Source organism: Phoca vitulina, unplaced genomic scaffold, assembly GCF_004348235.1.
Source record: "Phoca vitulina isolate PV1807 unplaced genomic scaffold, GSC_HSeal_1.0 scaffold41, whole genome shotgun sequence".
NCBI classification, from domain to species: domain Eukaryota; kingdom Metazoa; phylum Chordata; class Mammalia; order Carnivora; family Phocidae; genus Phoca; species Phoca vitulina.
Window position 1 is genome coordinate 1,363,392 of NW_022589744.1, and position 26,930 is coordinate 1,390,321.

Here is a 26,930-nt window from a genome sequence, read left to right on the forward strand (position 1 = left end):
TTTTTTTTTTTTTTTTAAAGATTTTATTTATTTATTTGACAGAGAGACACAGCGAGAGAGGGAACACAAGCAGGGGGAGTGGGAGAGGGAGAAGCAGGCTTCCCGCAGAGCAGGGAGCCAGACGTGGGGCTCGATCCCAGGACCCTGGGATCATGACCTGAGCCGAAGGCAGACGCTTAACGACTGAGCCACCCAGGCGCCCCGCACCAGCATTTTTCAACAAGAATGATTTTTTTTTTAATTGATGTGTCTCTGAAAGCCTGATTGTGTTTCAAAAAGAATTTAAGAATAAGTTAAGGTGCTTTATGTAAGTATCTACAAAATGAATCTTAATAAGAGAAGATAAATTTAAATTCTGGGCACCCACACTTAACATTTCCAAATGAGTCTTGTTATATTTTATTATTTGCAAAAGAAAAAAGATTTCTTTGAATAGGTCCCATTCTATCCCATATATTGCTGCTTCTGTCACTGGTGCCAGAAAACTTTCAAAAATGTCTGCTTGGTAGCTTTTAACTCCAGCATTTAAAATCGTGATGCTGAATTTAGGGATATTGAAGCAATCCTCTGTGATCATGTATAAGATCAGTGTTCATCAATAAACACTTATTGAGTACCCAAGCACTGTGAAAAAGAAAGTTCAGCAATGAAAAAGGGACAAGCAAAGTTCCTGCTCTCAGCAAGCCTGTTTTTGAGTAGATAGTATGTGCCCAATAAATGCTTGTCGATTGACTAATAGAGGTTCTAGTCTCCTGCTTTCAGATAATGGAAGATTCACTAACCCAAGCAGCTGTATCGAGGTTGTTCTCGTAACAACCCTCCCAATCTGGGCCACTCAGAAGAAAGAGTTATGTAACACTATGTAAAACCCCAGGGCGTGTAAGTGAGCCACCCAAATCAGAGTCGATGGTTAAAACCCTTCTACAAAGCCGAGAGAGCACGGCCTCCCAGTCCCGTCTGCTTACTTTTCCGTCCTTCTTCTTTTTCCAGGTTTTTCTTCTCTTCTTCCTGTCTCTATTAATAGATTATTTTTCTCTCACTCCTGCTGCCACTTGTTTTCCTAGTAGTGTTGCCTTTTTCTCTTTTCTTTCCAGTCTCTGTCAAACGTATACTGTTCCCATGCCTACCCTGCTCTCCCACTTGCTTTCTGCACTGTGTAAGCCCATTCCACTTGCTGCCACCAAAATATATGTTATTCTGTGAAGTCCACAGTACACTAAAGAAAATGTAGACATTGAAAAGTATGTTTCATAATTTTAGAAACTTCTAACAGCAGTGTCTACTCCTCAAATTCATCAAATACTACTCAGTGTCCACTTACTAAGTTTTCTTTATAGATACAGGTATTAAGGGAACAGATTTTATTTCTGAATACTATATACTGTATTGACTTTTTTTGTACATTCAAACACATCCTACCTATGATTTAAGTTTTCACTCTCAACTTTTGATGACTAGACATACTCATTTTTTAGACAATGGCATTTTTTATACTTATCTTTTTTTCTCCAATCCCCATTTCACCATTTCTATTTTTCTAAGGAATAAAAGTAAATTTCAGTTACCTAAGCATAATAACATGAAAATGACACTTTATATGAACAACTTCAAGCCCTGCTAATATTTCATGTCATTTGATGGTGAACATTCAAAATTCCACTCTGGCCTGCAATGTTGTAGGTTGTAGGGTTCTGTATGAGAATTTCTAAAACCATACTTATTAGGGCTATAAAGAAACTCTAAATACATCTAGAAAAAAGCCTACTGTGTAAAAATAAAGTCTGCCTCTTGTCAGAAACAGAAATCTTCCAAGTCCCATTCCCAACCAGAGTGGTGCCACATGCAGCATCCTAGAATGGCATAGGATGCCTCTAGCAAACTAATGTCTAGGCAGGGAGAAGAACCAAGCAGTAGAGAAGAAGAGAAGAATGAGAGGGAAGGGAGGGAATAAAGGTGTTTGATAGGTGCTTCTTAATCATACAAATCATGTGTTTTATGTTAGTATTAATCTCTCCCTTTGCATAAGGAAAATACACCTACTTTATGTGTACTGCCCTCTGCATGACGTATTACCCTGCACAGCCTTCACAGCCTAAAGGTACCACCAGAACTTTTCCGTGTTTCCATAACCTGCAACTGACCTTTCTTGATATCAAAATAGCATTATTGGCTTTATCTGGTCAAACTAAACCAAACTTAGGGAATTGAACTATTATACCCAGCACTTTTCTCCTGAGTTAATCTCCTTGTGCATAGAAAACCAAACTACCCAACATTTTGAGAGGAAGAAAAGAATTGAATCAGTACTATTAAAGTACTTGTTTCATTGTTGTTGTTCTGGCCACAGGGTAGAGTAGGGCAAGGCGGAGAGATTTTTAGTCAATATTATAATGAATATTGTATGTACACACTTCACAGGAGAATTCACTAGAAAGAAATATCTGTACCACTAAAAGGCATATAACTCGTCAACAGTTCATAACCAAAGCACTAATGAAAATGAAATGGATAGCAGGTTGTCCTCCTTGTTGACAGTCAACAAGTTTTCAAAGTCACTTCACTTCTTTTCATCCTAAAAGATGATAAGTGAATAGTCTTGCCTTCAATGTTGACTCTATTTTTTGTTTCAAAAACAATTTTTTGGAGCTTGACACATTAAGGCACCAAAAGAGGCAACATGAATTAAGAGGTATATCACTAACTGGGGATGAAAGAATGCACTTATCGTGATGAGCGCCAGTGTTGTATGCAAGTGTTGAATCACTATATTGTACACCTGAAACTAATATTACAGTGAATGTTACCTAGCTGGAATTTAAATAAAAACTCTAAAAAAAAAAAAAAAGAGGTATGTCACATATAACTGACATTTTCTCTTCACTTTCCCACTCATTGGAGGAAAAAATAAAAGAAAATTATAATTTGCTCCTGTTCTACTTTTCAAAACTTCGTAAATGTATATAATTTTGACTCTTAATCTTCTCTTTAAGCAAAAGGGATGGTGCCACTACATAAGTGGATGAAAACTGGACATGATACTAAAGGTGAGTCTGTTCCTAGCAGATAGTAGGGTATCTGCTGAAGGGATGAATGGATGCATGTATGCATTCATTTAAACAGTCGGTTAGTGTCTACCATGTGCCAAGCCTTATTCGACATGTTTAGGACAAAAATCCTTACCCTCATGGCACTTACACTCTAGTGAAGAGATATATGCAACAAAAAGAATAAGATAATAGTATGACAGAGATTACAGAGATTAAAATAAAGCAAAGGTACTTTTCCAAAGAAGACATCCAGATGGCTAACAGACACATGAAAAGATGCTCAACATCACTCATCATCAGGGAAATACAAATCAAAACCACAATGAGATACCACCTTACACCTGTCAGAATGGTGTTGGCAAGGATGTGGAAAAAGGGGAACCCTCTTGCATTGCTGCTGGGAATGCAAACTGGTGCAGCCACTCTGGAGAACAGTATGGAGGTTCCTCAAAAGTTAAAATTAGAACTACCCTATGATCCAGCAATTGCCCTACTAGGTATTTATCCAAAGGATACAAACATAGTGATTTGAAGGGGTACATGCACCCCAATGTTTATAGCGCATTATCACCAATAGCCAAATTCTGGAGAGAGCCCAAATGTCTATCAACTGATGAATGGATAAAGAAGATGTGGTATATATATACAATGGAATATTACTCAGCCATCAAAAAAATGAAATCTTGCCATTTGTAACAACGTGGATGGAGCTAGAGTGTATTATGCTAAGTGAAATAAGTCAGTCAGAGAAAGACAAATACCATACGATTTCACCCATATGTGAAATTTAAGAAAGAAAACAGAAAACAGATGAACATATGGGAAGGGGGGGAAAAAAGGAGAGAGGGAAACAAGCCATAAAAGACTTTTTTTAAAAGATTTTATTTATTTATTTCGAGAGAGAGTGCAAGCAGGGGGAGGAACAAAGGGGATGGGAGAGGGAGGGGAAAGAATCTCAAGCAGACTCTGTGCTGAGCACAGAGCCTGACATGGGCTCGATTTAACACCCCCGAGACCATGACCCGAGCTGAAACCAAGAGAGTGTTGCTCAGTAGACTGAGCCACCCAAGCGCCCTGAGACTCTTGACAGTAGAGAACAACCTGAGGGTTGACGGGGGGAAGAGGTTAGGGGATGGGCTAGATGGGTGATGGGTATGAAGGAGGGCACTTGTTATAAGGAGCACTGGGTATTGTATGTAAGTGATGAATCACTGAATTCTACTCCGGAAACCAATATTGCACAGTGTGTTAACTACCTAAAATGTAAATATAAAAAGTGAATAAATAAATAAAGCAAGGAAAAGGGGGTGTAGGGAATTCTGCAAGTGAGGGAAGGTAATCAAGAAAGGCCTTGCTGATAAAGGACACTTAAGCAAAAAGATAAAGAGGTAAGGGAGTGAGCCATAAATAATCTGAGGCAAGAGCACTCCATGCAGAGGGCAGAGCAAGTGTAAATGCCTTTATACAAGAGCATGCTTGCAGTATTTGAGAAAAAGCTAATTGACCATTCTGGCTAGAACAGAGTGAACAAGGGCAATGTAGGAAGAGATAAGGTCATAGAACTAGGTGACAGGACCATCACATTCAGTCACATAGTCTATGCAATGCGCAATTCCAGGGTTGTACAATATGATGTCCCAATAAGGAGGTGATGCAGGTGCAGCCAGGAACAGATCATATAAGCCTTGAAGGCTATTATAAAGGTTGGATTTTACTATCACTCGATAAACTTTGCTTTGCTGCTCACAAAAATAAATAAATAAATAAAGGTTGGATTTTTACCCTGAGTGACAGGAAAATACCGGACGATTTGAACAGAGACATGACATGATCTGACTTAAGTTTTGAAAGGATTATCCTGGCTTCTATGTGTAGGATAGATTGGCAGGTAGTGGATAAGGCAAGAGCAGAAGCAGGGAGACCAGTTAGACCAGAACAACAGGTAGAGGTGGAGATGGTGGAAAGTAATTTGATTACATATATATTTTGAAGATGGAATCAACAATATTTCTGGCTAGATGTATTCCCTGATGTATCCCAGGGCCTAGAACAAAATAGGCACTAAAAAATATTTACGGAATGAATGGATTGGATTAGATGGGTGGCTCAGTCCGTTAAGCATCTGCATTCTGCTCAGGTCATGATCCCAGGGTCCTAGGATCGGCCCCACATCAGTCTCCCTGCTCAGCAGGGAGCCTCCTTCTCACTCTGCCTGCCGCTCCCCCTGCTTGTGATCTCTCTCTCTCTCTGACAAATAAATAACAATAAAAAAAAAAACTTAAAAAAAATACTAAACCGGGGCACCTGGGTGGCTAAGTCGTTAAGCATCTGCCTTGGGCTTGGGTCATGATCCCAGGATCCTGGGATCGAGCCCCACATCGGGCTCCCTGCTCAGCAGGAAGCCTGCTTCTCCCTCTCCCACTCCCCCTGTTTGTGTTCCCTCTCTCGCTGTGTCTCCCTCTGTCAAATAAATAAATAAAATCTTTTAAAAAAAATACTAAACTGTATGCTTAAAATGGTTAAGATCATAAATTTTCTTTTTTTACCACAATTTGAAATAATAATAATTAAAATAATAATATTAATATATTTCTCAACAATCCCATCCAATAGGAACTGCCATTATTCCCATTTTAATCTTGGTAGGCCCTAACATAGTAGGCCCTTATTAAATACTTGTTTAATTAATTTGTAAATTAAACCATCCCTTTCTTTCCCTTTGTATCCCAAAGCAGAATAGGAGGCAATGTACCAAGTTCAGAAAGACTAGGGAAATGTCAAATTATGCCCACAATAAACAAACTCTGAGAGCAGGAATAGAAAGCCTCTAGAACTGCAGCTACTAAGCGAGGCCTGAAATAATTTGGGGGGCTCAAGCTAAACATTGGGTGCCAAAGGTATCTGTGCTTGGCCATGATGAAGACTAAAGACATGCCTAACTCCTGTCCTAGATGATTTACAATGCCATGAGACATGTGAGATCTTGAATATTAAGGTTTCTAATTAAAACAATCATAATCTTTTTGTAATTGTTCTTTTTAAATCACTCTTTCCAATAATACTATAGTCTACAAACCTATGAGAGTTTGGGATACTTTTGTCCTTCCTGGGCTTAAGCAATTAATGAAATGGTACTTAATCACCATTCAATCAAGGCATTTAGGTAAAATTTTTCATTTGAACAACTTCCAACTGACTAATGTTTAACATGAAACTATAGTAATACAGAATTAAAACAAAAAAACCCAAAAAACCAAAAAACTTCCCCTTCCCTGAAATCTCCACAGTGTCAAAATGTTCTCACTCTGTAATTGACACCCACACATCCCCAAGGATGCTAAACAGACCACATTGAAAACATGGTTGCTCTAAACCTGGAAGGAGCTTGTAGGTCATTCTCACCTGGGCCTGAGCCTGAGAAGTGAATGAGGTCACAGTTGTATGATGGAACAAACCCTTTATTGGATTCTTGATCTGATTGAAGCCCAGAAGTGGTAGGTAGCATGGCTTAAAAGTAGGCAAATATCTGGATTTTGTAGGAATCTATGCTGAGTCCTTTTTTTTTTTTTAATCTCTCATCTCTATGAGAGATTGAAGGTAGTTTTTTTAAAGTAATGATTATTTTGCACCATGAGGATGATTTCACAGCCCCTTTCAAGTGCCTAAATTATTGAGCCTCTCCGGAGTTCCCAGCTCTGTGGTAGGTTTCCAGATTTTGAACACGTGTAATTGAGTTGTTTAGAAACAACTGGCTTTCCAGGCTCTGAGGTGAAGACTTAGGAAAATGGACCAAACTGTAATTACACATTCAAAGACTTTCTTTGTGGTTTCATAGTATTTGTCTATCATTCCTAAATCAGCAACCCAGTATTCTTTAATACAGTCTACACTTTGAAAATTGCAATGGGAGAGGTAAAACCACCAATAGAAGGGGGAAGCCCTACCAACCCAGCTCCTGGTCCATAGGCCCTGATACCCAAACTGCTGAAGTGGAAAGGCAGGACCAGGGAGGCTCTAGTGGTTAAAAGTCCATTCAGGAGGGTCTAGGGTGGTGAAAGAGCATTGTATCCCACCTCTGCTCCTACATTTGGGTTCCCATACAGTGGGTTCATAAGAACTGACAGGGCAGGGATGGACCTCCCAGAAGGAAATCCTAGAAAATATTTATTACCAGGCAGGTATCCAAGATATAAACAATTAGGTAAATATTTTAGAAATGCTGTAACATTTTATTCTCTGTCAATTATAATATGAAATGTTCTGATTTAAAAAATAAATTTTGTCTTTATTTAAAGTTATTTAAATAACTTTTTGCACATATTTCCAGGATGCTTTATCTATGTCACATGGTATTACTTATTTTTATATATGATTAGAATGATACCATTGGGGGGGAGACAAGGATAAGACATTTTGCTTAGAGATCTTGGGACAGTGAAGAGATCCTTCCACATGGCCTTCCAACTTTGCACATACCTCTAACTTGAATTTGCACATATTACCATTCCTCAAGGCCCTGGACTTCAAAATCTGGGTCTTGAGCTAGGAAAGTTGCAAAAGAAAATAGAGGAATTAATCTGTGATTTGATCCTATTTGTATCTTCTGAATTCCAGACAGAGTTATTGGCCCCATGGCAGTTTCTGACATTAAATCAAAATTTAAGCTAAATCCTCTAACAAAAGTACCCAGCTCCCATGGCAAGAGGTAAGTAATGAATATATTCGGGTGATAGATTAAGGTAAAGAATTATTTTTTTTAAGATTTTACTTATTTACTTATTTAGGTGGCTCAGTCAATTAAGTATCTGCCTTCAGCTCAGGTCATGATCCCAAGGTCCTGGCATTGAGTCCCACGTTGAGCTCCTTGTTCAGCAGGGAGCCTGCTTCTCCCTCTGCCTGCCGCTCCCCCTGCTTGTGCTCACTCTCTCTCTCTCTCTAACAAATAAATAAAATCTTTTACTTATTTAGAGAGAGAGAGAGCACGTGCATGCATGAGCAGGGGGAGGGGCAGAGGGAGAGGAAAGAGAGAATTTCAAGCCAACTCTGCTCCAAGCACAGAGCCCGACTCAGAGCTTGATCTCATGACCCTGAGATCATGACCTGAGCCGAAATCAAGAGTTGAACACCCAACCAACTGAGCCACCCAGGCGCCCCGAATAGATTAAGGTGAAGAATTATTAAGGTGATAAATATTATAAATAACCATAAAGGTTGTGAGGAAACAAGTTAGAAGGCTCTTCAAGTACCTTGTGATAAATTTGGTTATAAAACCAAATATATGAATTGAAGAGAAAGGTTTTTTATGAAAAGAAAAAAATATATATCCTTTTAGATTGGAGAAACAAAAAGTCCTCTTTCCTGTTCCCCCAAATGAGAGGGAATTTTTGTGTGGGGGGTCAGAATACTCTAGAGGGCTTAAGAAGTTGTCAGTAATACATTAAGATATTTTGAGTGCCAGTTTAAAGGAGAATAATGTTAGAGGATCAGAAAGAAGACCTAATCCCCTAAGCAAGTCAATATAGTCTATAGCTCAAATATGGCCAGTGAAATGAAATCTGGGTAAATTAGTCGTGACTAACCTTGAGCTAAAATTGGGAAGGGAGATTTGCCTGTGACATTAACAATAGCTTTTTTTCTCAGTCTGGTAATTACAAATTCCAATAAACCTCAGCCACTAATGACTGCAAGTAAGAGCCTGATCTATATTTTATCAGAGTGTAAGAAGAAAAGCCTCTCTTCTCTCTCAAACCATCCATTTTCTGTGCCACTTTGAGAGTATTTCCCCTAGTGCCCTTGACTATACTGCTGCTACAAGAATAGATTACTGACCTTTTTTAGAAGCATGTGGGTAAGACAGCCTTACAGCTGCCAAATCCCTTGATCTCATGGTTCCCTTACCCTGCATTACAAGCTGTCTCTGGAACAAGTGACATGCTTGAAAGTAGTCAAGCAAAGACTTAACAATACCACACATGGAGGGAATTCCTACATGAGATGAGAGGCCAGACTGAGCTCATTCCAAAGCTAAGGTACTTCAAACCTTTGAAACGTTATAATTTAAAAAGACTGTTTCTCATGTGTGAGCCAAGATAAGATTTGAAATTCTGCCAAGAGTATCCTTTTTTTAATGTAGCTAGTAAAGACTTCATACTGCCTGGCCTTCTACTTTCCTCTCGCTTCTTGAGAACTCCTTATTTCTCCAACTACTGCATCTTTTATGTCATGCAAAAGAAATTCGTTTATATTTAGAAATACAACAAATATAAAATAACATATCTGCGTGAGGGCCAACTTGAGTTTTCAGAAGTTCAAATAGGTGATAGAACAGAAACACCAGAAGAAGAAATCGGTGTTAGTAAAAGCAGAGAAAATAAGACTAATTAGGTAAAATTCCATGTCAAAAAAGGAAGGGTGCATTTTGAGACCTTATCACCTTTGTTTTTATTAGGTCCGTCTTTGAAAATGAGTTGAACCTACTAGATACTATAGAGGATGCTAAATTCATAAACCATAACTTTTTAAATTTAGCGTGTTTAGTATTTCTTCCCGTTTCACTTTTTTAACTGCTTCTTGTAAAAACAAAAACTAAGAGATTCCATATTAAAACTTTGTTTGGTTTCAAAGCTAAATATATTTTAAATAAAATTAACTTATAAAATCATGATTATTTAAGTCTACTTTTAAATGACCATATTATAAGCAAACCCAGTTTTGCATAATATATTTTTTATATTCCTAAACTAATAACCTCCTGCAGATCTATATAAAATATCCCCAAAGTATTAATATGTTTTCTCTTTTTCCAGATTTTATTTTTCTGAGAAAATGAAAAGTCACCCAGGGTTCCAGACTTTCCAGAAGCGCTTTCTGTCTCAGATGATTTGATAGATAGATAGATAGATAGATGATAGGTAGATAGATAGATATTGATAGATATATAGTTGATATACCTATAGATGATATATAAGTATAGATGTAGTTATATCTACCTCTATCTACTATGCTGGTAAAAATACAGTTTGGCAGTTAAAGTCGTAAGATAACTATGGTTACAAAGCTTTCAATATAAGGATATTCACCATAAGATTATTTATACCACTTAAAAATTTGAAACAACTTCTATTTCTAGCAATAAGAATAGTGTAGGGCTTATATCCTTGAGCATTGGAGTCAGATAAACCTGAATTTGAATCCCATGACTTTCACCTATTATCTGTGCAATTTGGGACAAGTTATTTAATCCCTCTGAGCCTCAGTTTCCTCTTTTGTAAAATGGAGAAAATCAGATTTTTTTAAGGGTGTAAGGGTGATGGGCAGGTATAGGCCAGATGTGGACCTCAGTGGCCAGCATTTTCTCACTGTCCATCCTGTAACTATTGGTGAGTGACAGTAACAGGTCCCTTAGGAGGTGAGACTCTGGATATATTGTGATGCTTGCAGTCGTTCCAGTCAGCAAAAACTGATGAATGGAACTAATATTTGCTGATTTCATATATGTATTAAATCTTTTCATGTCTTTTGTCAGGGATAAAGATTTACCAGGATCTCTCCCCTGCCAAAGCAAAGCAAAGAAGCTGAATGCTTCACAAATGCAAGGTAATGACAATAAGCCCTCAAATGAAAGCACCAACTAAGGCCCCTTGATAAATCTGATCATTTTCTTCTCTAAGAGAGATCTGCAATTTCAAGAGTTGTCTGTAGTACTCTGCTTTTTGAGAGCAAAATTTCTAATTCAATGTCTAATTTGTGGGAAGGAAGAGGGATTACTTTCAAACAGACATCTTCCTAGAATTTGGACAGTCCTGGACAAATAACTTTATTCAAATAAGAACTTGTGAGTATACAGAAAACAAATGCAAAGTCAAATAGAAATCAAGTAACGGAGCAGAGTATAAATAGCTATACTGGCTATTGTTTATTAGTCCAAACAGGAAATATTCATGTAAAGCCCACAGTATACTAAGCATGGGAAACATAACAAGTAACGAGTCAGACATGGTCACTGCCCTGATAGGAAGTCCTTCAAGGAGGTCAGACCATTAAACCATGCATTTTTGACGGAAACATTTAAATCACAATATGATACAAGTTATGATGGGGAAGTATAAAGTGTTTTGGGAGCATAAAAGAAAGTCTCTTCGATGGACTCTGAAAAACAAACTGAGGGTTCTAGAGGGGAGGGGGGTGGGAGGATGGGTTAGCCTGGTGATGGGTATTAAAGAGGGCACGTTCTGCATGGAGCACTGGGTGTTATGCACAAACAATGAATCATGGAACACTACATCAAAAACTAATGATGTAATGTATGGTGATTAACATAACAATAAAAAGTCCAAAAAAAAAAGAAAGAACGTTCTGGGAAGGCTAAGGCTCCAAGTTTGGAACCGATTGAAAACAAAACAGAAATCAAAGTTGTTAAGCGTCTGCCTTCGGCTCAGGTCATGATCCCAGAGTCCTGGGATCGAGCCCCACATCGGGCTCCCTGCTCAGCGGGAAGCCTGCTTCTCCCTCTCCCACTCCCCCTGCTTGTGTTCCTGCTCTCGCTGTCTCTGTCTCTGTCAAATAAATAAATAAAATCTTTAAAAAAAAAAAAAATAACCGACTAGGTGGCTCAGTCGGTTAAGTGGCTGCCTTCGGCTCAGGTGATGATCTTGGGGTCCTGGGATCAAGCCCCGCATCGAGCTGCCTGCTCAGTGTGGAGTCTGCTTCTCCCTCTGCTCCCCTCCCCCACTTGTGCTCTGTGCTCGCTCTCTGTCTCTCAAATAAATAAATAAAAATCTTTTAAAAAAATAAATAATAAATAATATAAAATAAAATCTAAAACTGTAAAACATTACCACGCGCACACACACACATTACGTTTCTGACCTCTCCTGTTCTTCTGTTGCTCACTCTGCTCCAGCCACACTAGCTTCTTTGGTGTTCCCGGGATATGCCAGGCCCATTCCCCTTGGCACCCTTGCTCTAGCTCTTCCCTCTGTCTGGTCCTCTCCTCTCCCAGAGATCCACTCCCTCACCCCCATCAAATCTTTGCTCACATCTCAGCTATTTAATACAAGCAACCTATCCCTCAATCCCTGGAACTCCGAATCCCCCCCCAACCTGCATTACTTTCTCTTTTTCCCAGAGCACTTACATCTTCTAACCTTCTAACATGCTATCCAACTTACCTATTCATTACATTTATATAAGGGCAAAGATCTCTGTTTAGGGCACTAATGTATCCTAGGCGCCTGGCAGATAGAAGGCATGCCTACTAACATGCTAGAAATACTGGGAGAAATTAGAAACAAGTCAGAGATGACTCCAGCCCTAGAGAAGCCTGCCTTCAACCAAGGGAGAAAGATGTTACCCACTCACACAATTATAAGGCAGGTACCATTATATCTCTATAGGATGAATGACTCTCATACGTGCAGATGCTAACACTTGAATGTGACTTCACATAAGTTTTATTCTGGTGCCATTTGAGATATACTTTGTTCTGGGTTTATTTCTTCATTCACTAATGTTAGAAAATACGTGTCTAATTTCAGCTCCAGTTAACACCCTGAGTATGTCTTTGAGTCTATTCAAAACATTCACATGCATATAATTTGGGTCCATTTTGGTGCATCAGGTTTCTGTTGCTGCCATAACAAATTGCCACAAACTTAGCAGCTTAAAACAACACAAATTTATTATCTCACAGTTCTGTGAACCAGAAGTCCAGATGGGCTTGGCTAGTTCCTCTTCTCCGGGTCTTTCAAGGTCAAAATGAAGGAGTTGGCCACCCTGGCTTCTAATCAAGAGCCGCTGAAGGGGGACACCTGGGTGGCTCAGGCGGTTAAGTGTCTGTCTTTGGCTCAGGTCATGATCCCAGGGTCCTGGGATCGAGTCCCGCATTGGGCTCCTTGCTCAGCGGGGAGCCTACTTCTCCCTCTGCCTCTGCCTGCCCCTGCCCCATGCTTGTGTGCACACTCTTTCTCTCTCTCTCTCTCTCTGATAAATAAATAAAATCTTTAAAAAAAAAAAAAAAGAGGCTCTGAAGGAAAATCTTCTTCCAAGCTTATTCAGGTTCTTGGTGGAACCTAGTTCCTTGTGGTTCTAGGGTTAAGTCTCACTTCCTTACTGGCTGTCAGCCAGGAGCCTCTCTCAGCCCCTGACAGCGGTCTGTGTCCCACATCACATTGCCCCTTCTGTCTTTGAACCAGCAAGAGTCCTTCTCATGCTTTGAATCTCTCTGATCCCTTCTGCTACATTTCTCTTGCTTCTAGCTGCCTAGGGGACCCTGTGATTAGATTGGGCCCACTCAGTAATCCAGAGTAATTTATCTTAATTATATCTGCAAAGTCCCTTTCGTTGTATAAATAATACATTCACAGATTCCAGAAATTAAGGTATGGACTGCTTTCAAAGGCCGTTTTACCAACATATTTGGTTTTCCACAAACTAGTTTATTCCAATTCAAATCTCATGGAAGGACATTGTCCTTTATATGAAATGTCTATTAAGTACCCATTTTTCTCTCAATACTTTTTCAGAACGTGATGTCCAATCAACTATATAGTCAGTCCTAGTTCCATTAGAATATGTACTTATTCTTGAATAACTGCCTGACTAACTTAATTACATTTCCTCAGCCTTTCAAGATGCCTACAACTTCTTTAACAAGGATAAAACTGGCTGTATTGATTTACATGGAATGATGTGCACTTTAGCTAAGTTGGGAATGAATCTAACCAAGCATGATGTCTATAATGAATTAAGATGTGCTGATATTGATCGTGAGTACTTTGACTTGTAATTATTTTTCTCATAAAAGGTTTTTATAAATATATATTTTTCTTTCAGTGATTATATAAACAAATATACCTCATTATCAAAAGTACATATATGTGTTTCTCTTTAAGGATATCAGTAAGGTATGTGTACAAGTTACAAAATCAAATTAATGCAAAAAAATCAAATTAATGCTACAAAATGGACTATTCTTTGAAAAATCCTGTATGGAAACTAAAAGTGACTATCACATTTCAATATTAAATTCAGATTACCTATCATGATATACATTTTGGAGGGTGCCTTGAAATAACAGATACAAAGGCATTGACAATTTCAAAAATGACACATTACCAAGAAAATCCAAGCCCTTTGTTTCCATTTGAATCATATTAGTACAAATCTTCCTTTGATCCTTAGAGCCCACCTATATTGAATTTTAAATGCCACAGCATTTTTGTTGATATTTTTAAAGCTTTTAGATAATATTTCCTTTGAATATACTGACCTAGTGAAGATAGCCCAAGCTGATATGTTGTATGGAATATATAGTTAGCAAATTACCTCCTCTCACCTCTCCCCACCCAACTGCCAGTGCCCCATTCAATTAGCATAAGCTCCACGTATGAATCAGCGTCACCAGTTAATTAAGGTGTCACTTGTTTCCACTAACTGCCCAGTTTTCCTGTTCTTGCATCAAAACACACACATATGTCTCTAATAACACTATCCTATAAGAGGAGACTGGGTACAATTTGGGGGTGTTAGAATAATAGAAATATCAGAGGTGGGTATGGAGTGGGAAAGCAGAAATGGATTCCTTGCAAAAATGGCAAGTCTCTCAGAAAGGAGTGAGTGGGTAGGACTGCAGGGACTGGGAGCCCCTGGTTTGATGTTTATACCCCACCATTGCTTCTAGCGGCTGTGGATGATTCGCGTAACGGTGCCAAAACCACTTCAAGAAGACCAGTGCTTCCCTGAGCGCATCTCCAGCCTTAACATGCTGTCTGATTTTTTTTTAAGATTTTATTTATTTATTTGACAGAGACACAGCAAGAGAGGGAACACAAGCAGGGAGAGTGGGAGAGGGAGAAGCAGGCTTCCCGCTGAGCAGGGAGCCCAATGCGGGGCTCGATCCCAGGACCTTGGGATCATGACCTGAGCCACAGACATTTAACAACTGAGCCACCCAGGCGCCCCCCATGCTGTCTGATTTTAAGTATTGAATAGTCCAAGGTGTTTTCATTTTATATTTAGTATGTAATCTGATGACTAAAATGCATCTTATATCCTTGTTCTGAGCCTTAGATTTCTGTTGCAGGAGATGGGAAGGTGAATTTCTCAGACTTTATAAAGGTGCTAACAGATAAGAACCGCTTCCTTAAGGCTGTGGGTGAGTAGAGATATTGCTGAACATGGCTGTTGGGTGGCTGTGATTCGCTGCATAGTAACCATTATTCATTTAGGCCTCCGAGCAGGAGACAAGTGAGGAAGGTGTACTCTGGCATGAGATTTACTGTCGTACTACTTCTCCGAAACAATATTTGCTAAGCAAATTGATACAATTTTAGAATTTTAACTTAAATGCATCAAGTCCTTCTGCAGGAGACACTGCTTTTTGGTCTCCAGTGAGGAACACTTGGAATAGTGTAGAAAAATTCCATCACATCTTATAATATTCTTTACCAAGTGCATGTGCTACTTTGGAAGGTACTCCCTTTACAAATGAAAAATTCTTTAGAAAAAGACAAATGCTCTCTTTCATGCAAACTGGGGGGTATCAATAATTCACTATTCCCAAAAGATTTCTTCCTCACCCTGATGAAGTCTGCCCTTGGTGGGAGGATGGGAGAGTTGGCTGGAGGCTAAAGAGCATGTTCTCACACAAGGTTGTAAGTGATGTGGAGGTGTCCTTGACATACTGTTATTTAAGTCCTCTGATGGTTTATGAGTTTTACAGTCTGCCTTGGAAAAACGAATCACAATTTGTGCCATGTTTTCTGGGATAAATACATGCCAAATTCCAAATACTGTGTATAGTTTTGAAAATACATTCATTCATAGGCAGTGAACTGTCCTTAGAAGAGACAGAAGCTGCTGCTTCAAGTACTACTGTAGTAACGAGGGTTTGCCTGCAAGCCTGAGATACATTGATCAGCAATTCCTTTACCCAGAAGAACAAGACAATAGTCCTTAATACATAAATCATGTTTATGTTAAATGTATTAACTTACAAGTCAATATTTACTTAGAAGTCATGGAATTAAAAGCATTTTTTTAATGATTATTGTGTCTGTTCAATAATCAAAATGACCTTTCTACCAAACAGAACAGATTTTGAATGTTTTTCTATAATTCTCTAGTACCTGGCTCAGTATTAATATTGTAAATAGACTAAAAAGACTGTCGGCTTATTACTTTCTTTGATAGATATTTTTTTCAGAAGGCATTTTGAATTTTTTTTCCCCTTCATAGTTCCAGAAAAGGAGAAATGTTTAGATTCAGCTGGCAACCCAGGGATCCTGTTGTTTGAAATCCTGTCAAAGCTTGTAGAGACTTCAGCTTTACCCAGAAAGGCTATAATGGAAATAGTAAGGTAAGTGGCAAAGAAGGGTAAAATTGGCCTTCTTAGAAGCACTTATGAGGCTATTTACATCCTACTCCACAGGGTCTGCTCCAAAACAAAGGAGAAGGAGTCTGTGGCAAAGCTCACATGCCACATGGGACCTTATTCCTTCATCCCAACTGTGCTAACTCTGAAATTGCAAGACTGACCTCAGACCATCTCAGGGCCCACTAAGGGCCTAAGATAGCCAAGAAGGTTCAGACTCTTCTACTCTAAGCTAGAGAATCCTAGAAGAGTAAAACTTTTCCAGGGATGACTTCGGGTGGGCTTGGAAATCTAGTTTGGAAGACACTCCCATTCATGCTGGAACTACCAGGGGCTCTTTTGACTCTGGGATGATGTAGAGCAATTTCAAACCTCCCAAAGTAGCCTTTGGACTGGAGCTGAGCCAGAACTGAATTTGAGAATAGAGGATGAAGAAACATCCTCACACCCAAATGTGTTTTATTCCAGCAAATACCACTAAAGATAAATTTCCTCAAACTATTTATATCATTGTATTATAGATATTGAATATTGCTGTTATCAATCCTTTTAGCTCATATTCTTTCAAAGCATTCTGCTTTCCCTTTTAGACTTAAAACTACAGAATGTTTTCAGAATCCTCAATGGATAATCATCTCTCTATGCTATCCTATATTTGTCAGATATGGAACCAGAGGGTACACAAAATTCTATTCTTCGTTCCATTTCAAAGGCATTTATTAAATGCCTGTTGTTGGTACACAAATTTGACACATTGCTTAATTTCTCAGCCTTGGTTTCCTCACCTATAAAATGGGAACAACAATAATAATACCTACCTTAAAATAATAATGATAATAATACTTACTTTATAGGGCAGTTATGGGGATAATATGTGATAATGCAGGTGAAGTGGTTCAATAAATATTCCTGGAGCTAGGGGTGCCTGGGTGGTTCAGTCGGTTAAGTGTCTGCCTTCGGCTCAGGTCATGATCTTCAGGGTCCTGGGATCAAGCCCCGCATCGGGCTCCCTGCTCAGCTGGGAGCCTGCTTCTTCCTCTCCCCCTCCCCCTGCTGGTGCTCTCTCTCTCTCTCTCAAATAAATAAAATCTTAAAAAAAAAAAAAAAAAATTCCTGGAGCTCAATATATATTATTATTATGTGGAAGTAGCTGGAATAGTCATAAAGCATATATATTATCTGTTTTAATCCTCACTTTCTTTTTTTTTTTTTAAGATTTTATTTATTTATTCATGAGAGAGAGAGAGAGAGGCAGAGGGAGAAGCAGGCTCCCAAGGAGCAGGGAGCCCAATGCGGGACTCGATCCCAGGACCCTGAGATCATGACCTGAGCCGAAGGTAGACGCTTAACCATCTGAGCCACCCAGGCGCCCTTAATCCTCACTTTCTTAATGGGTACTATTATCCTCATTTTACAGATGAAAAACCTGAAGTACAGGTATTAAGTAACTCACCCAAGGGGCAGTGGTGCCTAGATTTTAGCACAAACAGTCTGATTCTAGAACCCATGCTCCTATCTACCCCCCTAGACTGCCTCTCAGGAAATCTTAGCTGATGGTGTTTTTATTATGATGATGATTATGGTCGTTGCTTTTCATACACCTGGTTTCTAAGGAGATCAAGTGTTTAATACGTAGCATTTGCATTTAAGGAACTTAAAATATAAATTGAGAGAAAAAGCCATAAGTATGTAGATTACTAAATATACAAAAGTGAAATGACACAAAATATATCACATAATTAACTGTCAGATGAGTGGCAAAGATCATTCATTTAGTTTCTGAGAAAGCTGGTCTCGAGCTGGATAATGGTAGAATTTGATAGGTATTCCTGTAGTTGACTATAGCATTTATTGAGCATTACGTGCAGAGTTCTGAGTGTGCACTTTACACGCATGAGCTTTTTCCTGGATCACTGGCTCCTAACTGGTCTCCCTGCTTGCACTTTTGACTCCCACCCCACGACTTGCCGGCTCCACAGTCTATTCTCAACACTCCCTCTGCCTAGCTGATGCCTTGACGCCTACAGCACCAAATGGTCCCTTTAGCACAGTGTCGGCTCACGTCACTCCTCTGCTCCGAACCTTCAGAACCCTCCCATTTCCCTCAGAGTACAAGCCTCACACTTCACATGACTTACTGGCCCTCCAGGTGATCTGCACCCACCTCTGACCTCTTTGGCTTTGCCCCCTGTTACTCCGCTCAGTCCGTGCTGGCCTCCTTGAGGCCAGGCTGCTCCGTCACTCCCCACATCCAGCTAATCACCAAGTCCCACCCGTTTGACCTCCTAAACCTGCTTCAGAGCCGCGCACTTCTCCCTAGCCCCATGCTGGGGAGGGGGCGGGGAAAGAAGCAAAGGACTGAGGACAGAACCACAAGGAATTCCCATACTTGTGGAATGGAAAGAAACAGACGGGTCAGCAAAGGAAACATTAGTCATCAAGAAGGGAACCAGGACGGTGTGAAGTCGGAAGCCAGGGCCACAGACAAATCTAAACCAGGACAGACCTTCCCCCAATATTAAATGCTAAAGTGAGGCCAAGTGAAGTCAGGACTGAAGGGGTAGAGTTAGATTTCGTGGTTAAGATGGTAGTTAAGAAATCATAAGGGGGGCACCTGGGTGGCTCAGTCATTAAGCATTTGCCTTCAGCTCAGGTCATGATCCTGGAGTCTCGGGATCGAGTCCCACGTCTGGCTCCCCGGAGCGGGGAGCCTGCTTCTCCCTCTGACCCTACCCCCTGCTCATGCTGTTTCTCTCTCTCTCTCTCTCTTCTCTCACTTTCTCAAATGAATAAATAAGATCTTTATAAAAAGAATTAATTTAATTAATGTATTCAGCATATAACTTGCAACTAGACTTTTTTTTTCTTTTTGTCCAATAAGACACCTTTTCAGCAGGACTATAAAAGTATTTTTAATCCTTTTTTTGGATACTTTTTTTTTTTTTTTTTTTTAGCTATTTCCGAAGAAAATTCCAAGATACCACATCAGGAATGTCGTGGAGTCCCTACACTGTGGGTTATGGGAAAAGGAGATTTAAACCAGACATATGCACACCTCCAAGCTCAAGCACAGCTGCCTTTGCTAATGCTGCCCGAATCGCAATAATGCAAGAAAAGGATTTACTTAAATTTCTTGAAGAGCTCAAGAGTAAGAACCATTTGTCCTCTCCCCCTTGTTGTAAAGGATTTATTTGTATATTACTGGTCAGAAATAAATAGTAGAGGCCAAATGCTAAAGAAGCAGGACCACAGCCTATTCTGAGTGACTGGTCTCTGTCACACAGATATCATTTGAAAGCAAATCCACATCTTCACCTGAGTCCTCCTGATACAGGTGAAACCTGGAGTCTGGATGAAGCCTAGACTCTATGTATGGGCAGGGAGGTGAGGAGAGTGAAAAGGAGGGTCATGGCCATTGAGAAGACTAGAAAAAAGCAAAATAGGCACCACGTGTATGTCTTTTATGCGAATTTCTTCTTACACTGTTCATAATACCATTTTTGGTATTTTGTTTTTATCTTTTTGTTTTGTTTTGTTTTTATCTTTTAAGGGTGCAGTCCTCCTTCAGATAGCCCATATTCAAAAATACCCATCTTACCATTGTTTCCTAATATGGATGGGGTGGTGATGGGAAAGCCATTCAAAGACATACAGAAATTAGAAATGCTAAGGAGAAGGGAGCCTCTGGATTTCTTTGAGAACTACTTTTTCCATAAAAGAGACTGGAAGACACAGGTAAGATTTTGGTTATGTCACATTAGTTAATTTAAATACTTAGGTTTTCAAGTTCTAACTTAACAGAACTAATACTTTTTTAATGACAAACATTTTCAGTCATTATATTTCAAACCAGATTCCATAGCCATGTTCCTAAATTTAAGCCCAGGTATAAATACTTCATTTAATTTCAACATATAGTTAAACTTACTGAAAAATACAACCTTAGGCTTGGGGTTAGAGGTGGAGAGTATAAGAATAACAATAAAAAGGCCCTCAGATCCTACCTACACCTGCTCTCCCTTCAACCTAGTGACCAGAAGCTGCATTTTGGGCTCCCTCAACTAGCTCTAGATCTTGGTTGGGCCAGATACGATGGGATGAGAGGACCAGGTCCACAACTCAGTGGCGCAATCTGTGATGGAGTGGCCATCCTGCTCTTGGACTAGACCCCTAATTATAGTCCTGGCTACACCTTCTGGCCTACTTCAAGCTCTGAATGTTAAAGTCTCAGGCAGCCATGCCTTGGTTTCTGGGTATTCTCTGAGGAAGCTCTGGCCTCACTCCTGGCTTATGACAGACTTCCCAGCCTGCAGAACATCAAGATTTCACTGGAGGGGCACCTGGGTGGCTCAGTCGGCTAAGCATCTGCCTTCAGCTCAGGTCATGATCCCAGGATCCTGGGATGGAGCCCCACATCAGGCTCCCTGCTCAGTGGGGAGCCTGCTTCTCCCTCTCCCACTCCCGCTGCTTGTCCTCTCTCTCTCTCTCTCTGTCGAATAAATAAATAAAATCTTTAAAAAAAAAAAAAAAGATTTGATTGGAGACCAGTGAGGCATCTCTGGGTTCCAGAAATCCATGTGGTGTTCACATCACTATGAAACCTCTTAGAAGTCCCTCCAGGCATAGAGTTTAAGAGTCCCCGAGGCTGGGGGCAGGGGTTAATGGGGAGCTGCTAACCAACGGGCATACAGTCTCAATTATGCAAGATGAGTAATTCTAGAGATATGCCGTGCAACACTGTGCCTATAGTTAACAAAACGTATTGTACACCAAAAATGTGTTAAGAGCATAGATCTCATGTTAAGTGTTCTTACCACAATAAAATAAAAATTGTTTTTTAAAGATTTTATTTATTTATTTGAGAGAGAGAGAGCATGAGAGTGGGGTGAGGGGCACAGGAAGAAGCAGACTCCCCAGTGAGCAGGGAGACCAATGTGGGACTCGATCCTGGGACTCCAGGATCATGACGGAGCAGAAGGCAGATGCTTAACCGACTGAGCCACCCAAATAAAAAATTTTTAAAGATTCTAGGGGAAAACAGGTGCTGGCAAGGACGTAGAGAAAGGGGAACCCTCTTGTACTGTTGGTGGGAATGCAAACTGGTGTAGCCACTCTGGAAAACAGTATGGAGGTTCCTCAAAAAGTTAAAAATAGAACTACCCTATGACCCAGCAGTTGCACTATGAGGTATTTACCCAAAGAACACAAAAATACTAATTTGAAGAAATACATGCACCCCAATGCTTATAGCAGCATTATCTACAATAGCCAAATTATGGAAACAGCCCAAATGTCCATTGATACATGAATGGATAAAGAAGAGGTGGTGTGTGTGTGTGTGTATAGATATATACATCTTTTTTATGACTGAGCAATATTCCATTGTGCATAAAGAATGAAATCTTGCCATTTGCAACAATGTGGATGGAACTAGAGAATATTATGCTAAAGGAAATAAGTCAGTCAGAGAAAGATAAATACTGTATGATTTCACTTACATGTGGAATTTAAGAAACAAAACAAACAAGCAAAGGGGAAACAAAGAGAAAGAGAGAGAAGCAAGAAACAGACTCTTAACTATAGAGAACAGATAGTACCCAGAAGGGGGGGTGGGTAGGGGGGTGGGTTAAATAGGTGATGGGGATTAAGGATGCACTTGTTGTGATGAGCACCAGGTGTTGTATGCAAGTGTTAAATCACTATATGAAACACCTGAAACTATTATTACACTGTATGTTAACTAACCAGAATTTGAATAAAAACTTAAAAAAAAAATAGACTCTGGAGGAGTATCACAGTCACAAATGACCTTAAGTTCAGACTTTGAATTTATCTCTCCAGATGAAGTCATACCCAAAGGCAGATATCACCAACAAGTTGGAAATAAGGGGAACTTTATTCCCCTTTAAATTTATTTCCCAACACTAAGTCCTCCACCTGTGATCATTATCTGTTTACTGTCAATCTCTCCAACCAGAATATAAGGTTCATGTAGGCAAGGACTTTATTTCTTTCACTAAAGGATCCCTATCACCTAGAACAGAAACTGGTCTATAGGAGACTCAGTATCTTTTGGATGAAAGGAAATTATAATACAAAGCCTTTATTTATTGAGAGCAAGATTGTCTCTAATCATATCAGCAGAGATAGTGTCCACAGCTTCCTAAATGGTCCGCTTCTATCTTTGTCCTCTGCAGTCTATTCTCAACACAGCAACCAAAGTGGCTCTGCTAAAATCAGCTCAAAACTTGCCAATGGTTTTTCACATCACTCAAAGTAAAAGCCAAAATCCTTACTGTAACACTCAGGGTCCTACACAATCTAAACCTGAGTCTTCCAATAATGGTAGCCACAGTGGCTATTTAAATTTACATTTAAAGGTCACCTGGATGGCCCAGGAGGTTAAGCATCCAACTCTTGATTTCGGCTCAGGTCATGATCTCAGAGTCCTGGGATGGATCCCCGCATATGGCTCCCCACTCAGCAAGGAGTCTTCTCCCTTTCCATCTGCCCCTCTCCACCCTACACGCGAACTCTCTCTCTCTCAAATAAATAAATAAATCATTTTTTTAAGATTTTATTTATTTAGGGGTGCCTGGGTGGCTCAGTCATTAAGCATCTGCCTTCAGCTCAGGTCATGATCCCAGGGTCCTGGATCGAGCCCTACATAGGGCTCCCTGCTCTGCAGGGAGCCTGCTTCTCCCTCTCCCACTCTCCCTGCTTGTGCTCCCTCTCCCACTGTGTCTCTCTCTGTCAAATAAATTTAAAAAAAAATTTTTTTTTAAATAAAAATAATTTAAAAAATAAAGATTTTATTTATTCATGAGGGACAGAGAGAGGCAGAGGCAGAGGGATAAGCGGGCTCCCCGTGGAGCAGGGAGCCCGATGCTGGGACCTGGGATCATGACCTGAGCCGAAGACAGACACTTAAGTGACTGAGCCACCCAGGCATCCCAATAAATTAATCTTTTATAAAAAAAGAAAAGACCTGGTGATGGGTATTAAAGAGGGCACGTATTGAATGGAGCACTGGGTGTTATAGGCAAACAATGAATCATGGAACACTACATCAAAAACTAATGATGTAATGTATGGTGATTAACATAACATAATAAAATAAAATTAAAAAAAAGAAAAGAAGAATTACTGGTTTGGGGAGTACTAATCAACAAGAACTAAAATACTATACACCACAGTGACACAGGAGATGAGGAGGCTGGTACTCAGAATTAAAGCTTCCTATATTTTGTTAAATTTATAATGAGTGTTAAAAATGTGAGGATAATCACTAAAATGAATCATGAATAATTTAATGAATAATCATTATAATGAATAACTGTTGAATAGAAGGGGGAAGGAACAAGAAAAAAGAGAAAACATGGAAAAATAGAAAGTACAAAATAAAATAGGCAGAAAAATCCAAATATATCAATAATCACAATAAAAGATTAAAACATACTAGTTTAATTAAAAAGTATTAAAAAGAAAAAATAGACAATGGTTCATCTTTCAAGTCTAAAAAAAGGATACTGAGACTGATTTTTAATAATTTTCAGATATCTATTCTTTAAAGGAGACACATCTGAAATACAACACAAAGTTTGAAAGTAAAAGGACAGGAAAAGATACATCAGGCAAATACAAATCAGTGAGCTGGTATCAATATATTAGTATGGGGAAAGTAAAATTTAAGGAAAACATAACTAAAGATAAAGATGCTATTTAATTATTTTTTTTAAATTGTCAGGAAGATATATCTATCTTGAACCTGTTTGCACCTAGCAAGTTGACAGATAAGGTGACAATTCACAGAATTGTAAGGATTAACTTTAGACGTTTTAAAGGCATGCATGCTAAAAAAGTGAATACACAAATCCATAATCACAGTGGGAGATATTTATCATGCATCTCTAGAAACTAATGAAGCAGACCAAAGGGGGGGGGGGGAAGGAAATCAGCTCATTTTACAAAAAAACTGTACCTGTTAAGGAAGAGAGACATGGAACATGAAGAATCAGAATCTAGAAAAAGTTGTTTCGGGACCGGGGAACTTGAGCACATTAGTAGCCAGGAGGAAGGGCCCTTAGAGCTGTGGTTCTCAATCCAGGCTGCACAACAGAAGCACCAAGGAGAACTTTTAACCACCCTGTGTCCAGGCCACAACCCTATCCAATTAAATCAGATATTGAGATGGGGCTTAGGCTTTGGTGTTTTTAAAAGAATTTAAAAACACCAAAGTGGACAACCACTGGCCAAGGAAGAGAAACAGAAGGTGTAGGAGAGAGGCAGGACTGGCTACGTAATTGTGGAGCCAAAGGCAAAATGGAAATGTAGGGCCCCTTGTCCAAAAATTACTAAGAATTTAAAGACTGCAACAGCAGAGCAATAAACCAAATTCAGGGCCCTTCTGGTCCTATGGGATTGCACAAGTCTCACACCCATGAAGCCAGCCATGGAACAAGGAAAATCAAAGGGAAATGGTCCAGGAGGGGAATTAATAAAGATACACGGGGGAGACTTTGGTCTTGGAAATCAGAAAGAAACTCACATAGAAGAGGCAAAGAGGAAAAATCAGGCTACACAATGGAGAGAAATCCTAAGGTGGAGAGAAGAGTGAAAAGAATTCATGTTAGCTAGTCCTGGAGAGGTAATCATTAGCTGACGGAGTGTGCAGATCTGGTTTTCCAGCAGCCACTAAGAAGACAGCTATGAGATCTGTAAGAGAATTAACAGCATCTAATGAAGGAAAGTAGGGTCAAGCAGTACTAATAGCCTGGACGAGACTGGGTACTACACATTTTCAAAGAAAGCAATCCACATATTTACGTGATTTCCACCAGCATTGTTCAGCAGCCCAGGAACAGGGAAAATAGACAGCTGGTTCCCCAGTGGAAGTTTGGAAGAAATACAGGTTGTATTCCGTGGAGGGCACCTTCTTCACTTTTCAGTGCTTGCTGATGGCTTGGAAAATTTGGTGAGGATAGAGTCGGCTCTTCTCTACCCTCCATATCCATTCCACACATAAACCATCTTCTGGTCTGAGTAGGCTTCATCATTATAAAAGAGGATTCTCTAAATGCTCAGTTGCACATGGTGCTATACCGGGTGCCCCAAAACAATGGACAAGTGGCTTAGCAATAACCTTATAAATCACATACAAACCCCTTCCTCATACGACATATTCCTGTTTATTATGTCTTTGTTGTATATTTAACCCAAAATATATCACTAACCTTCTTTGTGTGTGTGTGTGTGCATAAAGGCAGCAAATATAAAGCCTATCAACCCAGTCTCAGGCTATCCAAGTGACATCCTAGCCATTGACCAAACACTCAAGAAGAAGCAGAACTGGACAGTGACGGATGCAGCTGCTATTAAACAGCACGTGAGTATTCACTGTTGCATGCCTTCCCAGAACGCGTTGACCAGAATATTTTCTACTTCAATACTACAACCATCCCAAAGATATTTTTTCTGCTCTATGTCTTTAAAATAAGACAAGATCATTTCTCATTTTTACCCATTGTAATGACGCTTCTTGCTCTGTGATCAAATGGATTCAAATGTTAATTGTTATAATTCATCCTGCTAATCACCCATGGAACCATACCCAGCATCGTTTCTGGGACCTTCGTTTGTGTCATGCTGGAAATAGCAACTAATTAAGGCAGCAAACCAGCAGTCACAGTGAGCAGGTGTACTAAGGGAATCATAATGAGTGAAAGCATCTTGATTATAGCAGCTAAAAGAAGAAGAGTTTGAGTGCACTTCCTAGGTGCCAGGTACGGTACTCTAGAAGTACTCTACAAGTACTCTACAGACATTAATTAATTTACCTATCACAACAGTCCTTCCGGATAGGTGCTGTTATCATTGTCATTTTACAAATATGCAAGGGAGGTTGACTTGTCTAAAGGCAGAAGTAATAGAACCAGAATTATAAACATGAGGAGCTTGGCTCTGGAATCCACACTTTTGTGCCCTGACGTCTTAGCAACTTTTGTACTCCACAGAGACAGACTGAGGTGTATGTATTTCATGCTGCCTCCCTTCTGCATTTGACACTAGTGATCAAACTCTCCTTGGCATTTTCTCCTTCCTCGGCCTTTATAAATACTACATCTTGCAGCTCTGTGTCCCTTCCTCTCGCTTCACTTTCCTGAATGTTCACCCCTTAAGTCTTGATATTTCCTTGTTTTCTAGTCCCATCCTACTGCTCTTCCCATTATATGCACTCATCCATTCATTTTTTTAGTAAATATTTATACATTATTAATAAAGTTCTAGGATTAGGGGATGCCACGGGGGGTACGTAGCTCCTGCCCTCCATGATCTTGAGCTTGGAGTGAGGGTGGAAGAGAAGGAAATACGCAGTAGTAATATATGGGAATAAATGAAACTGTAGGTCGTCAGTACTGCATGCCACAGAGGAGTGGGCTCCCCACCTCTGTCTCATCATGGCACATATTCATGCTGGAGTAAATGGAGGCTGCTTATAGCCAGAGACCTCC

The 26,930-nt window shown here is 39.7% G+C and overlaps 1 protein-coding gene across 1 annotated transcript in view; it reads left to right on the forward strand.

Moving 5' to 3' along the window:
• EFCAB3 (EF-hand calcium binding domain 3) overlaps positions 1 to 26,930 on the forward strand; it is a 222,160-nt gene that overhangs the window by 192,855 nt on the left and 2,375 nt on the right. The window contains exons 94-102 of the mRNA XM_032429885.1: positions 2,991 to 3,044; positions 7,662 to 7,752; positions 10,573 to 10,643; positions 13,670 to 13,813; positions 15,130 to 15,201; positions 16,284 to 16,404; positions 19,374 to 19,567; positions 19,970 to 20,154; positions 25,682 to 25,804. Coding sequence (XP_032285776.1) covers positions 2,991 to 3,044; positions 7,662 to 7,752; positions 10,573 to 10,643; positions 13,670 to 13,813; positions 15,130 to 15,201; positions 16,284 to 16,404; positions 19,374 to 19,567; positions 19,970 to 20,154; positions 25,682 to 25,804 — 1,055 coding nt within the window. The remainder of the gene's footprint in view (positions 1 to 2,990; positions 3,045 to 7,661; positions 7,753 to 10,572; positions 10,644 to 13,669; positions 13,814 to 15,129; positions 15,202 to 16,283; positions 16,405 to 19,373; positions 19,568 to 19,969; positions 20,155 to 25,681; positions 25,805 to 26,930) is intronic.